This window comes from Suncus etruscus, chromosome 5, assembly GCF_024139225.1.
Source record: "Suncus etruscus isolate mSunEtr1 chromosome 5, mSunEtr1.pri.cur, whole genome shotgun sequence".
NCBI classification, from domain to species: domain Eukaryota; kingdom Metazoa; phylum Chordata; class Mammalia; order Eulipotyphla; family Soricidae; genus Suncus; species Suncus etruscus.
In genome coordinates, this window is record NC_064852.1 from 129,100,666 (window position 1) to 129,114,451 (window position 13,786).

At 41.3% G+C, this 13,786-nt stretch overlaps 1 protein-coding gene across 2 annotated transcripts in view; it reads right to left on the minus strand.

Annotated features, from left to right (window-relative positions):
* The window catches only part of MFSD6 (major facilitator superfamily domain containing 6), a 56,226-nt gene that overhangs the window by 22,803 nt on the left and 19,637 nt on the right, over positions 1-13,786 (minus strand). For both annotated transcript variants that reach the window (XM_049773192.1, XM_049773193.1), the window contains exon 2: positions 1,996-2,093. In XM_049773192.1, the coding sequence (XP_049629149.1) occupies positions 1,996-2,093 (98 nt within the window). The remainder of the gene's footprint in view (positions 1-1,995; positions 2,094-13,786) is intronic.

A 13,786-nucleotide genomic window follows, 5' to 3' on the forward strand; every position in this document is an offset into this window, starting at 1 on the left:
AAAGGCAAACGCCTTACCTCCATGCTATCTCTCCAGCCCCAGTGGCTCAGGTTTTACTCCTGGCTCTGTGCTTAGGAATCACTCCTGGGATGGCAGTGATGGAAACTGGATTAGCCATGTGAAAGGCAAATCCCCTACCTGCTTCACTACTACGCCAGCCCTACTACTTTCTTGTGTTGTATTTCCATCTTCAGAGCTAAAGTAAATAATATGAAAATCTATAAACTTGATAAAATTTATATAAATCACTATATAATATAATTAATTACTTGGCCTGGGCTTTCCCAGAAATCCTCAACTCCTGTGGTTTGTGCCAAAACTCTATTTTGTTGTGTGTTTATTTTTCACTTTACAAAGTTAAGTGTGGTTAGTGTGTTTGTTTGGCAAAAGAAAGAGAAAAAGGGTCCCATGGCAGCACTGTAACTCTTGTTCTGCTTGGCCATGTAAAGAAGCCACGCTGGTGGTCAAAGACACTTGCCTAAAGACATCAGCTGGAAGAAACTGAATCCAAGGTTTTGTGCTCATTTCACCTTTGGACTCTTTTCAAAGGGCTTCCCAACAATCTCTTGAGGTCTGAAGTCAATGGTTCTTTTGATAATGCCCAGAACCTTTTTACTGGAAATGATCCATCTATTCTTGTAGTCAGTGTTGACCTGAAGCTTCTGCAAGGCCAGGTCCTTGGGATCAGCCCTTTGCTCTGCCCATCTGCAAGGTCACTCAATCACAGTGCAGCTCCTGTCTCCCAGCATAGCTGGGCCATGTTCTTGGTGATGGGATGCTACTTATTCTGGCCAGCAGCCATTTTTTAGATGATTCCATATCTTCTCTTCATCTCTAAGCTAAAATGGCCTGCTTGGACTTGGCCTGGACAGTCGTGAAGAGACAGTAATGCATTTATGCAGCACTGTCACTGTGTTCCAGTCTCTCTTGGCCATGGCAGGGCAGTCCCTGGGACTCTGTTTAAATCATTATGCCAACCATGAATGGGTCAGCCAAGTTGCTAACAGAATTTTCAGGATATAGTCCAGATGATGTAAAATAAAGTCAATAAGGTCTGAATAGAAATCCATGAAGGTGGAGAGATAGTACAATGGATAGAGCACTTGCCTTGCACATGGCCTGGGTTCAATCACTGGCATTTCATATGGTCCCCTGAGCCCTGGTAAGAATGATCCCAAGAACAGAGCCCAGAATAAGCCCTGAGTACCACCTGGTGTTCTCCAAAATATAAAACAAACAAAATAAATACACATTCTTGACACTCAAGTCACATAACAAGATTAGTCTATATTTTTAATTGCTTTTTGTTTTGTTTTGTTTTTATTTGGGATGTATCCTGCAATGCTTGGGGTTACTTCTGGCTCTGCTCTAAGGAATCACTTCTGGTGGTGCTTGAGGGAACATATGGGATGTCAAGGAGCAAATCTGGGTCAGCAGTGTGCAAAGCAAGTGTCCTACCTACATCTCTCCAGGCTCTATCATTTTTTTCTAAGTTATATGTTAAGTGAAACAGGGTACCAAGGCCTTGGAAAGAACTCAAGTAGGGACATTTAAGCAAAGAAGTAAAAGATTCATGGTAGAACAACAGCCTATCTAAAGATATTAAATAACTAAAGATATTAAATAATCTGGACATTTTCCAATAGTAGACCTACAAAAATACCACCAAATCTTTCCAAGATAAACTCTTATGGTTTAAAACCATCTTTGGCTGCATATCTAACTGTTATCCCTAGGATTTTATTTTGGAGTTTCCCTTTGTTTAACTACCGAGTCTAAGCCAAATCCAGCTTTGTTTGGCTCAACAAACACAAAACGACACTCAGCTTAACTGCAAAGCCCTAACAAGTCACCTCTTCCTTAACTTCCATTTGCATAGCCCAGAAGCGGCAGGGCCACCCTTCCTCTGGAACCTAGATGCCAAAGGCCACTGAACTTGAAGTCGGCAAAGTTCAGTTAGGGAAACAACTAATTATACTTCCAGCTGTGGCTTACCTTGAAGAACTTCCATGGGCAGAACAGTCCAGGCGTTTTCCAGATAGGAAATATAAATATAGCGAGCTGTGTTGCAAGCAAGACCAATGTACAGAACCCTGAAAAAAACAAACAAAAAGCAAAAATAAATTAATAAATTGAGGCCTTAGTATGAGCTCTAAAATAAGCAAATATTATTTGGTCTTTGCCCTGCCCAAACTGTCCCACCCTTTAACAGAAAAGGTTCCAAACTCTGGGGATGGGTGAGGGATTACGTTAAAGGACAATAAAATCTTACTATAAACTCTTAGGAATTGGACAACATACTTCTAACTGCCCTCAGTCTTCTCACAATGCTTGTTAATATAAAAACGAATATCACCCTTTCTGAAACTTAATTAGTAGCAGAGAAGATGTTTTTTTTAAAACTGTCTGGGCACACTGCCACCTATAATGACATTGCTGGCCCCCTTCCAGGTGCTGTAGGGGAGGCATGCCTGGCAGGACAGCCACTCCACTGTGACGGGGGAGGAAGGATGGAAATGAGAGCTAGCAAAGAAGAGTGTGGTCTTCCTGGCAAATCCTAAAATGCCCAGCAGCTTTCCAAGGAGACTCTGAAGGTCATTAAAAACTATCCAAGAATGACGAATTGGCCATTTGGAAATCAAACCCTTTTTTTTCCTATTAGTTCAACTGATACATATTCACTTTTCAAAATCCATGACATCATACCTACCTAAAGAAAAAAAAACACTAATAAATCTATCTCAATATCTCACTTTCCCTCTCTCAATCTCCGACTCTGAAATGTGAGTACAACAAAAATAAAGGCCTAGATTGGTGCTTTCAGCCTAGAGGCAGTCATCTCTCTCCTCCTGAACTGGATAAGCTGGTTTTGAAGCAAATAGTGGCTGTGTACCAAACAACTCGTGATGGCAGGGGTTACTTGATTTCGGTTGGTTTCCATTTGCATATAAGTTACCTAACTTGAATGTCCCACCTCACCCCTAAATTCAACTAGGACTGAGGTAAAAACTCAAAGGTAAAAATCAAGTCAATAAATAGGATAAGTTACCTTGTAAATTACCATATGTTACCTAACTTGAATGTCCCCTCCACCCCTAAAATCAACTACCACTGAGGTAAAAACTCAAAGGTAAAATCAAATCAATAAATAGGATAAATCTGGTATATTCCTAATCCTGCTCAATCACATTTTTATGTTAAATTTTTTTCTATAAACGTTGCTTTTTTTTTTCCCTAACACTGGATCAAGAAAAGGAAATGCTTGCAAATATTCCAATTAGCAGTCATTGGAACAGAGGACATAGGACAATCATTGGAACAGTATATAGAACACAGGATAGGGGAGAAGCCAAAAGAGACTGGAAGGGGAGCAGTTAAGAAAGGAAATGAGGGACTGAAGCAATAGCACTGTGGTAGGGGATTTGCCTTGCATGCAGATGACCTGGGTTTGGTTTCCAGCATCCCATATGGTCCCCTGAGCCTGCCAGGAATGATTTCTGAGTGCAAAGCCAGGAATAACCCCTGACCATTGTCAAGTGTGCCCTTCCCCCCCTCCGAAAAAAAAAGAAATAAAAAAAGAGAAATAAAAAGAAAAGAAATAAAAAACGAAAAGATGGGATCCTTGGTGGAATAAAGAGACCTGGTTACCTTATTCTGTGGAAATTGCACTCAAATCTGCCTTGCAAGCGCTAGCCAAGGAAGGACCACAGTTTGATCCCCCCCCCCCCCCCGCGTCCCATATGGTCCCCCCAAGCCAGGGGCAATTTCTGAGCACTTAGCCAGGAGTAACCCCTGAGCATCAAACGAGTCTGGCCGAAAAATAAAAAAAAAAATGTGTTCAGCAAACTTCCTACAGAGCAGAGTCCCTCTGTCAGGAAACAAATAAGCAAACAAAAGAAGTGGGTAGTTACTATACAAATACCTAACATGCACACACCTATGTTGGACTTCTTCTGAAGTTCTAAACTAGCTCTGTTGATGACCTCAACTTAGGTTAACTCTTGAGGTCCACGAATATTTTCACTAAAGGGCCATCTAGAAAATACTTCAGACTTTACAACTATGTTGACTGTTGTAGAGACAGAGGCAACCACAAACAACATGTAAATGAAGGAGCATGGACATCTATATTCCAATATAATTGGAATTATAAACACTGAAACTAAATTTTATATAATTTTATATGTGGCAAAATAATGTTTTAATCATTTTTATGAGCTATTTAAAAGTAGAGAAACTCCTTTTAGTTCAAGGGCCATACAAAAATAGGCAGCTGGTCAGATTTGGTTTATAGGCTATAGTTTGCCAACTCTGACCAAGCCCATCAGTTCTGACTAATTTTGGCTGTAAATCAAATTGATTAAAATGGCTATATAAAACCCTGCAGATGTCAAAGCCTACAATTTCAATAAAGATTCTTGAGGTTGGGACCCAGGTATCATGTTTTTGAAAGCTCCTTACTTATTCAGATACTGAGTCAGGATGGAGAACCAATGTAGCTCTTTCCAATCAACATGCTGTAACGCATTCCTATAATATCATCTAAAAAAATGAAATGAATATCATTCAATCTTCCTTGAGTTCACACTGCCTATCTTAGTGGTCTCCAACTTCTTATACCAGTGTAGACCAGTGAAACAGAAGTATTTTGTAAACTGCCAAAACAGAAGCAATAAATATTACGGTAGTGCTTTTTGTATTGCCTTAAATCTAATACTACAAAATAAAAATGCTCTAGTTGTGGAACCAGAGGGTCTGGAGTGATAGTACAGCAGGTAGGGCATTTGCCCTGATCTAGGATCAATCCTTGGCATCCCATATGGTCTCTCAAGCCCACCAAGAGTAATTCCTGAGTGCAGAGCCAGGAGTAAGCCAAGAGCATCAAAATAAATAAATAAAATGAAAATAAAATGGTACCAGAAACAGAGCAATAAACAAAAATGTAGTCATGGAACATCTTGAACTTTGGAAAAAGCAATACTTCATTCAAACAGTGTTAGTGTAGAGCATACTGTTGTTAGAATTTTTTATCCCGTGGCTGTAGCATTGTTTCAGACAGACAAAGGTCTACATTGTCTTTTGGTTTGATTTTTTTTCTCACTGACGAGATTTAACAGTTAGTGGCAATGACTTTTTCAGACTGCCAGAAAATATTTGCAGACCAGTGTCAATCCACAGATTCCAGAGCTGAAAAATCACTGGCCTATCCTGAACCTTTGTTTCAGGCCTTTTCTGAACTCCGGTTACCATGACAACTGCCCTTTAACCTAGACCCTCCTGAGTCCAAAGGTCCTGGCCTAAAGTAATCCAAAGTAGATCTATTGACACAGATTATGGGGTACTGTGCTCTGTATCAACCTCTGCCATGTGGAGTTCAGTTAGTGAGTCTATAAGTTCTGGTCTCTGGTCTCTGATTACTTCCCACAAATCAAAGGGCTAAAGGCTTTGCCCACATACTACACTCATAGTTTCTAGTTCCTGGGACCAAATAGATGCCTTAAGGTGGAGGAGAAAAAGATGAAAAAGCATCTGGAGAATTGACTTTATCTCTCTGAACCTTGTTTTCCTTATATTGAATCATCCATATCATAGTACCTACTCTGAAGGCTTGTGATGTTTACCACACAGAGAACAGCCTTCAGTAAGCACCCGGCAAATATAGCCTTGTTTCCTTATTATCAGAAAGATGAGGACCCAGCAATACCTTTGTTTTCTTTTTTTTGTTTTGTTTTGTTTTTGGGCCACACCCAGCAGTGCTCAGGGATTACTCCTGGCTATCTACTCAGAAATAGCCCCTGGCAGGCACGGGGGACCATAGGGGGCGGGGATTTGAACCAATGACCTTCTGTATGAAAGGCAAAAACACCTTACCTCCACGCTATCTCTCCGGCCCCTATTTTTTAACTCAACATTAATCCCCAAATTTCACAAAAGGGGACCCTGCCCAATTATTGGGGGACAGTGATAGGATCAAACTCAAGACCTATTAAGTGCCAAGCATGTGCCTTGCCACTGAATGGCACCACCAGGCTCCTATGCAGCCTTTATGAGGAAGCTAGTGACTTCAGGCAACCAGCAAGGGCATTAAGAAGAGAGGACTGGGCTCCAGAGAGAGAGGACAGAGTTTTAGAGAGAAAGGATGGGGTTCTGGTGAGAAAAGATAGGGGTTCTAGAGAGAAAACTCTAGAAAGTTTCAGAGCAATGGTGGCGTTCCAGAGAAACAGCAGGGTTCCAGAGAGAAGATGGGGTTCCAGAGTAAGGATCAGATTCCAGGGAAAGGGCAGGGTTCTAGAGCGCGGGTGGGACTCCAGAGGAAACTGAGTACCACCTTGTCTTCAGCTCTCATACTGGACCACTTGGAAGGATCCCTACCATTGCTCCACTCCCCCCCACCCCCAATCAAAAGAAAACAAAACAGCAAAAGTAAAACTACCAGCAGGGCAAGGAGCATCATTTTTAATCTATGAAAAGGAAAGAAAGTAATATACATATATTAAAGAATCACTGAGAGGAATTTTGACAATCTGAAGAATCCCTTTACTATTTAAACAAGGTATTTTAATTCTATATCATTCACATGGGCTAAACTGTGTTCCTCCACCCCAAAAATACTCCAAAGTTTCATATATTAAAATACTAACATCTAACCCCAATACTTCCAAGTGTGGCTTTTAAAGAGGTAACTAAGTTCCAACGGATCACACAGGGCAGGGGTGGGTCCTGCTCCTGGTGGATAGGTGAGAATGGAGGTGACAACACAGAGCTGTAGAGAGTAGATGAGAAGCCAGAGGAAGATGAGAGAGAAAGAGGGAGAGAGAGAGAGAGAAAAGGAGAGGAGGAAAAAGGGAAGAGAAGAGGAAAATAGCCAAGGAGAGAAAGAGGATGGGGAAAAAAGGAACAAAAGAAGGGGGAGGAAGAAAGATAAGGAAGAGAGAGGGAGAGGAGAGGAAGAGAGAAAGGGGGTAGGAGAGAAAAAGAGAGCTGAGAAAAAGGAGAGGGAGAGCAACATCCTTGAGAGAAAGAAGCCCTGCAAACTCGAGGCTCCTGAAATGTCAGTTTTTAGTTGCTAGCCGGAAAGAAACAACTTACAACTCTGCCTCTATGCCTTGCAGTTTACAGTGCAGCCCAAGACTATGACTAACACGATTTGCTAATCAAGTGGAATTTACACTATGTGTTACTAGAGCGTCTTCTGTTCAGGATGAGCAGAGAGCACATGCATGTTCCCCAACACTTCCCTGGTTGCTGGGGGTAAAGGACTCTAATAAAAAAGCTCAGAACCTCATTCCTTTCCAACTGCAGGAGGCCAGGGAGTATCAGAGGAGATGAGATTAGAAGGCAAAATTGGAACAGGTGGTTGGTAGAAGAAAATGTACGTACAAATAAGAACACATTAGTCCTTAGTGCGATGTAAACAATTAATCAGAAAACACCATATCAGTGGATTGGCAAGATCGTACAGTAAGTAGGTGCTTGCCTTTCATGCAACCGACCAGGTTTGATCCTTGGCATCCCATATGGTCCCACAGCCAAGTGTAATTTCTGAGTGCAGAGCCAGGAGTCAGCCCTTAGCACTGCACGGTATGGTCCAAAAGAAGAAAAACAAAAATCAAAACTACCATATTATTGAAAATCAAAATGGCTAATTTGAAAAATAAATTAACTCTTTGACTCTATATATTGAGGAAAATATAACAGGATGAGAAAAAGTGCTTATGAAATTCTAATATCTTTAGGCCACCCCATTTCACTTTACTGCAGGACAAACCAACTGTTGGTTACCTTAAGAAAACTTTTTTCCTCAGACAAAGAGTAGTCAAGATATAGGTATAATTAAGTATGAGTCATTTTTCTATTTCTTAAAGGCTGAGTTAGTCATTAAACTCTATTTTCCTAATCTTCACAATTTATAAGACAAATGCCCTCTGAGCCACAACAACCATAAATTTTGCTCCACAATCACTTACTGAGAAGCCCCTATGTCATATATACTATGCTGGACTCCTGAGAACTAAGTATGTGAAGAATCCTCCTTGTGTCCATGAAGAAGAGACACAAACACCAGCATGATAATGACAGTGGTTCCGTAGTAGGCAGCACATCTGTGTGTGTTAGAACAATCCAGGGATGATATTTGTTGTGGTGACAAACGGAGATACTTGCTAGTTGTTTGCTCAAAGAAGGGAAATTTCCAGGGTATACTTTTTTTTTTTTTTTTTGAAAATGAGGTGTGGGACAAGTATATTTGGGAACCTCTGCCCTTAGAAGAATACGGGATACACTAGGGAGGGTCTATATGGAGGAGAACCCCTGAGAGTTTTGTCCCTGAGAGTTTCTGGACTCCATGGTTAGAAGCATGAACAAAGACAATAAGCAGAGAAAGCATTGGAAACAGGTTTATCCTAAAACCTCAAGTGTTTGCCCACAGTCTTTAACAAGTTAAAGGATATGGCATAGATTTATGAATAGATGAAGGCACTTTTCTAATTCACAGCTGATCTCCCAATTACTCTTTCTTCTGGATTAATATCTGGTCCCAACAGAGAAAGATTCAGGCAGATTTACTAGACAAGACTCAGTTGAGACACCAAGCACAGCCAGTTCTCGGGTGAATGAATAATGGAGAAGGGACCAGTTTGCCATCAATGCCGTAACAGAAAAGCTCCTCAGAAAATAACTCAGACAAACCACCCACATAAAGATGGATTTTTAGCCTTGGAAAGTGGGGGATCTGGCGATAGAGATTGAAAGTGTCCTGCAATCCTTGTTCCAGATAGTCACACAAATCGCACACATACATTGTTGACAAGTACTGCTCAGCGGAAGACAGACTAACCAACTGTTAACCAAGCAGACTCAGATAGCAGCACGGCTGACAGGTGACACACCAGGGGGCCTTTCTTTAGCTACACCTTGCTATCTTTTTAGCCTAATGAGAATCCCAGATACTTGGAGTACAGCCTATAGTTTGCCTAATACATTATTGATCAATTTAGTTTTCCTTAGCATATGGCTTGCACTCAGGTTGGGTTCTATTCTCTCCAACCATCACTTAAAGGTCCAAATACCACCCCTCACAAATTAAGATGTTTTTAAATACCCTAGCACCACCCACAATGGTTCCTGAGCACAATGGTTCCTGAGCACCTGACTGCACCTCATCCTCACCAATTCAACAGTAGGCCAGAAAGATGGTTCAAAAGATTGGAGCACATTTTTGACATGAGGGTTCCTTATTGAATCCCCTGCACTACCTGGTCCCACAGCACCAATAGGAATGGCTCCTGAGCACCATATCAGAAAATGCATGTAATATCATTCTCCCCTTCCACTCCCCTCCAGAAAACAGTAAGGATTCTGGTATTTTGGGCAATCATTTGTATAAGCACCTACTTTTGTAAGAACCACACTCTATTCAGCAGAATCATTTATTCAGAAAAATAATCTAGTAAGTGATGTGCATAATCAGTTTAGGAAAGCACGTATGTATGTATCTAGAAGGTAGGTCTAAATCTCTATTTATAAAGATGGGAAGTATATATCCAAATCATTTAAAAGTAAGATGGAGGCCTTGGAAGTTCAATTTTAGTTTTTTCTTTTCTTTTTTAATTTGGTTTTTGGGCCACACCTGGCATTGCTCAGGGGTTACTCCTGGCTGTCCTGGCTGTCTGCTCAGAAATAGCTCCTGGCAGGCACGGGGGACCATATGGGACACCAGGATTCGAACCAACCACCTTTGGTCCTGGATCGGTTGCTTGTAAGGCAAACGCCACTGTGCTATCTCTCCGGGCCCCAATTTTAGGTTTTCCATATCCATGTTCCCCTCTTCCTTCTGCCACAAAGTCACATTTCTGCCCTTGTCACATCAGGTTTTAATGTTTACATTCTCTTTTCCTTCTTGTCTTGTGTCCAGGGTAGCCTGGATAGAAAATATCATCACTGATCTTCCTTGAAATTTCTGATACCACCTCACCCTACTCTTATGGCACTAGGGTATTAACAACAGCCAGAACTTGGCCACTGAATCACTGGCTAAGTGGCTGCTCTCCATGCTCTTCAGCCATGTGCTCACCTAGAAGTGGCGACACTAATAGGGATTCTGAACCGTTTCCTCATCATAAGCTGGGCTCTGGTAGCTCTGACTGCAAGTGTCCTTGATGGATAAAACCCTTCCCCAAACCTCTCCTGGATGTGCTGGGCAGGAAGTACTTGTCCCCCCACTCCTCTTTGTCTATCTTTGCTCCCAGGAGTACGTGGTACAATCTGCAGCTGTGAGACAAGAATGTTGAAGTCCTTGAGGGATGGTCCTATGGTTCCTGAAGCCCGCCAGGAATAATTTCTGAGTGCAGAGTCAGGAGTAACCCCCTAGTGCCACCAATTATGCCCCCCCCAAAAAAAAATCAAACAAAGTGAAGCCTGCATCTCTAGGTCTAATGGAGACCTACTGGAGATTATGTGTATTTCAGGCAACACAATATTTAAAACAAAATATAATCAACTAATTGGAAGACACGATATGCTGTTTTGCTCTTACTATTTCTGTCTAGGTAAATGGCAAATGATTGAACACTCACAGACACATTTTAATACACTTAGGTTCAAAAAGAGCAACTCCATAATTTTCAGGTAAAGACACTGACTTTTGGCATAGAAATTAATTTGAAGAAAGTTTCAAGAATTTTACTTAACCCTATACTATATTTGAAGAAACTAAAGAATTTCCTTGACATTCAGGTTCAAGCAATTCAATAAATAAAATCAAAATAGTCCTCTCACTCTTCTCGACTTTGGCCAGATTACAGTATGAAGTGGGTACAGTGCAGTTTTTAAACTAAAATGAAAGGAATTAGAGTAAGGGGAAAAAAAGTATCGAGTGTTGGGAATAGGATGTTTGGAAGAGATTGGATTCCTGGATGAATTGAAGAAAACATTTCTCTAAGAACATTCACACATGGGAAGGACATTTCCTCTGCAGAAGGAATGGGCTGTATAAAACCCAAATTAGACCTGCAAGCAACCAGCACACTGTACACTATTATGGGAACATTATGGGAATTTATACAGCCTTCTTGTCCTACAGAATCCTGAACATGAACCTGGGCCTATCCAGATCTCTGAGAATGATGCCTGTAGACCTGGGGTCAGTGCTCCCAGATGGAGAGACTTGGGCTCCGATCCAATGGACTAGACAGACTAGACTTCAGTTTCACAGAACACTTCCTGTTTTGCTGAGGCCTCATTTGTCTGCTCTATTCTGTGAAAAGGTCTTAGGTAACATAGAATCTTCACAGCCTGTGAGGCAGCCAGTTCCCCAGAGTGGCCTAACAAAGTCTCAATTAGGAGAAGGGAAGAAAAGTCTGTGTGTCTGTCCTGTCTTGTTATGGCTGTGGAAACAAATACCACAGAATGGGAGGCTAACAACACAGTCTATTTCCTGACATTTTGGGAGGCTTCCAGCCTGGAACTAAGAGGAGGCAGTTAGTGCTTTCTGAAGAGACCTTTTGCTTGTAGAGATCCTTCTGCTAGTAGCTTCATACACTCGTTCTGTCAGCTGAGGTGAGTCCATGTTCCCATCACTTCTCATAAGACACTGGACATCTTGGATGAGATCCCACCCTATCCACCTCATTTTCACATAATCATCCCTTTAAAGACCTTTTATTTGAATACAGTCCTACTGAGATATTGGGGATAAGAACTTCAACATACAAATTACTGAGGTGGAGTAGGGTGAGGAGACATAATTCAACCCATAAAAATGACCTTAAAGTAATGCAACAGTTCTAGCACAAAGAAAATTCAGTAAAGACTGGCAGGGTTTTTTCAACATGGTAGAGAAAGAGCAAGAGAGAGAAAGAGAGCGTGATGGCAGTCTCAAAAGACAGAAAAGGGGGCCAGGAAGGTGGCGCTAGAGGTAAGGTGTCTGCCTTGCAAGTGCTAGCGTAGGACGGACCAAGGTTCGATCCCCAGCGTCCCATATGGTCCCCCCAAGTCAGGAGCGATTTCTGAGCGCATAGCCAGGAGTAACCCCTGAGCATCAAATGGGTGTGCCCCCCCCCAAAAAAAAGCAGAAAAGAGGCTGTGCACTTCACACTGTTAGCAACCATATTTTTTTTTCTTTTTCATTTTTTTTTATTTTATTTTTTTAATTACTTTTATTTAAGAAAGAGGACAGGGTAAAGTTAAAGTGGAAGCCCAATCACCCATAAGCAGAATTCTCGGTAGACCCATCGATGATATCCCAGCCTTGATCTTTCAACCAAAGAAAATTAAGAAAAACAAAACTGAACCCATGTACAATACAATTAATTTGTCCCTCAAATCCCCAGTTGTATTACATACTATTTCTTAGCAGCACACAATATAATCCAAAGAGATTAGACTTATGTAACTCCTTAAACATTGAGGGCAAAGTACATTTATCTAGTTCCATGCACATGCTTACTAGTTTAAATTAACCTCAAAAGTTTTAGTGGGTTGTTTTTCTTAAGGATTGGAGTCAAGGGAAAATAGTAAAAAATGGTGTTAGAGTGGCATTTGTTTGCATAGGCCCACCAAAATATAAGGGACATGGAAAGAAAAATTATGGTCTAAATACAAGGAGACCCTACCCCTGAAGTTTCCTGACACAGGACTGACTCTAGGCTCCAGGCAAACTAGTTTGTCCAATTCAAGTCATCGTCTGTAGTGGCAATACACCTCTATTCCTCACATAGTCTCTGTTGTTGGTATCATGCTTCTGTATTAAAGGTCCTGGAGTCTGCATATCCCATATTGCAGTCAGGATGGTGCAGAGCATCCTCTCGTTTCACCTCACACTTAAGGGGCACTAGAGAGAACCATGTCCTGTAGAGCAGGTCATTGTTGTTGTCAAGTCTTCTCAGTGTAAACGGAAGTCTCTTTTTAGGAGGTCGATGTCAGACCCTTGGTAGTGTCTTTCCTGGTAGAGGACTGCTTCCAGCTGTTAGCAACCATATTGACTCATTGGTGCTATCTGGCTGATTGCTATTTATTTTCTCAGAGGCTAATGTTGAACAAAAGACTCTGACAAACACTGCTAATTAAATTGTGTTTTCACAATGGTTGTGTGTAAGCCAAAAAGGTAAAATTCATGATCCAGGCATCCTAAAAGTGAGTGTCTCTGGAGAACAGACAAGAACTGCCTTGGTAACCATAGGGGTTTTTCAAAGAACAAATAAACAGGTAAGGAAAACTCCAAAACATTTTGCAGATATGTAAGCCACCATCAAAACAAAGTGCAAATATTTCAGAGAGGAAAGCCAAGGCATGTATCCATTCTGTCTGAGCTGGCCTATGGAGAAATCAGTTAAGTTTAGGGCTCTGAGCTGGTCTATGGAGAAATCAGTTAAGTTTAGGGCTCTGACTTTCATTCAAGTCAACGGGCTTTGAAGATAAAAAATTCTTCACACAGACTAGCACAATGGTTCTCACAAATCACACAGCTGCCACTGTCCAAAGGCCCTTTCTGATAGGCAAGGCAGGGACAAGCCTGCATCACTCATGTGATCTGTGCATATTTCTGACTTACCAGCAAAAAGCTCTCAAAGTCAGAGTCTGAGCAGGATAGGGGGAAGATCTAATTTGTGTTTCTTATATTAATATCAACTCAAATAGAAGATAATATTAGGAGACCCAGGACCAAAAAGAGTCAGAGTATTAAATCCAAACCTCTTTCTTACTTGTAGAAATAAAAAGGCCCAGAGAGGTCAAGTGGTTGGTAGGTGGAAGGTCAAGTCATAAGCTCAGAACCCCTTTGTCCCAAAGT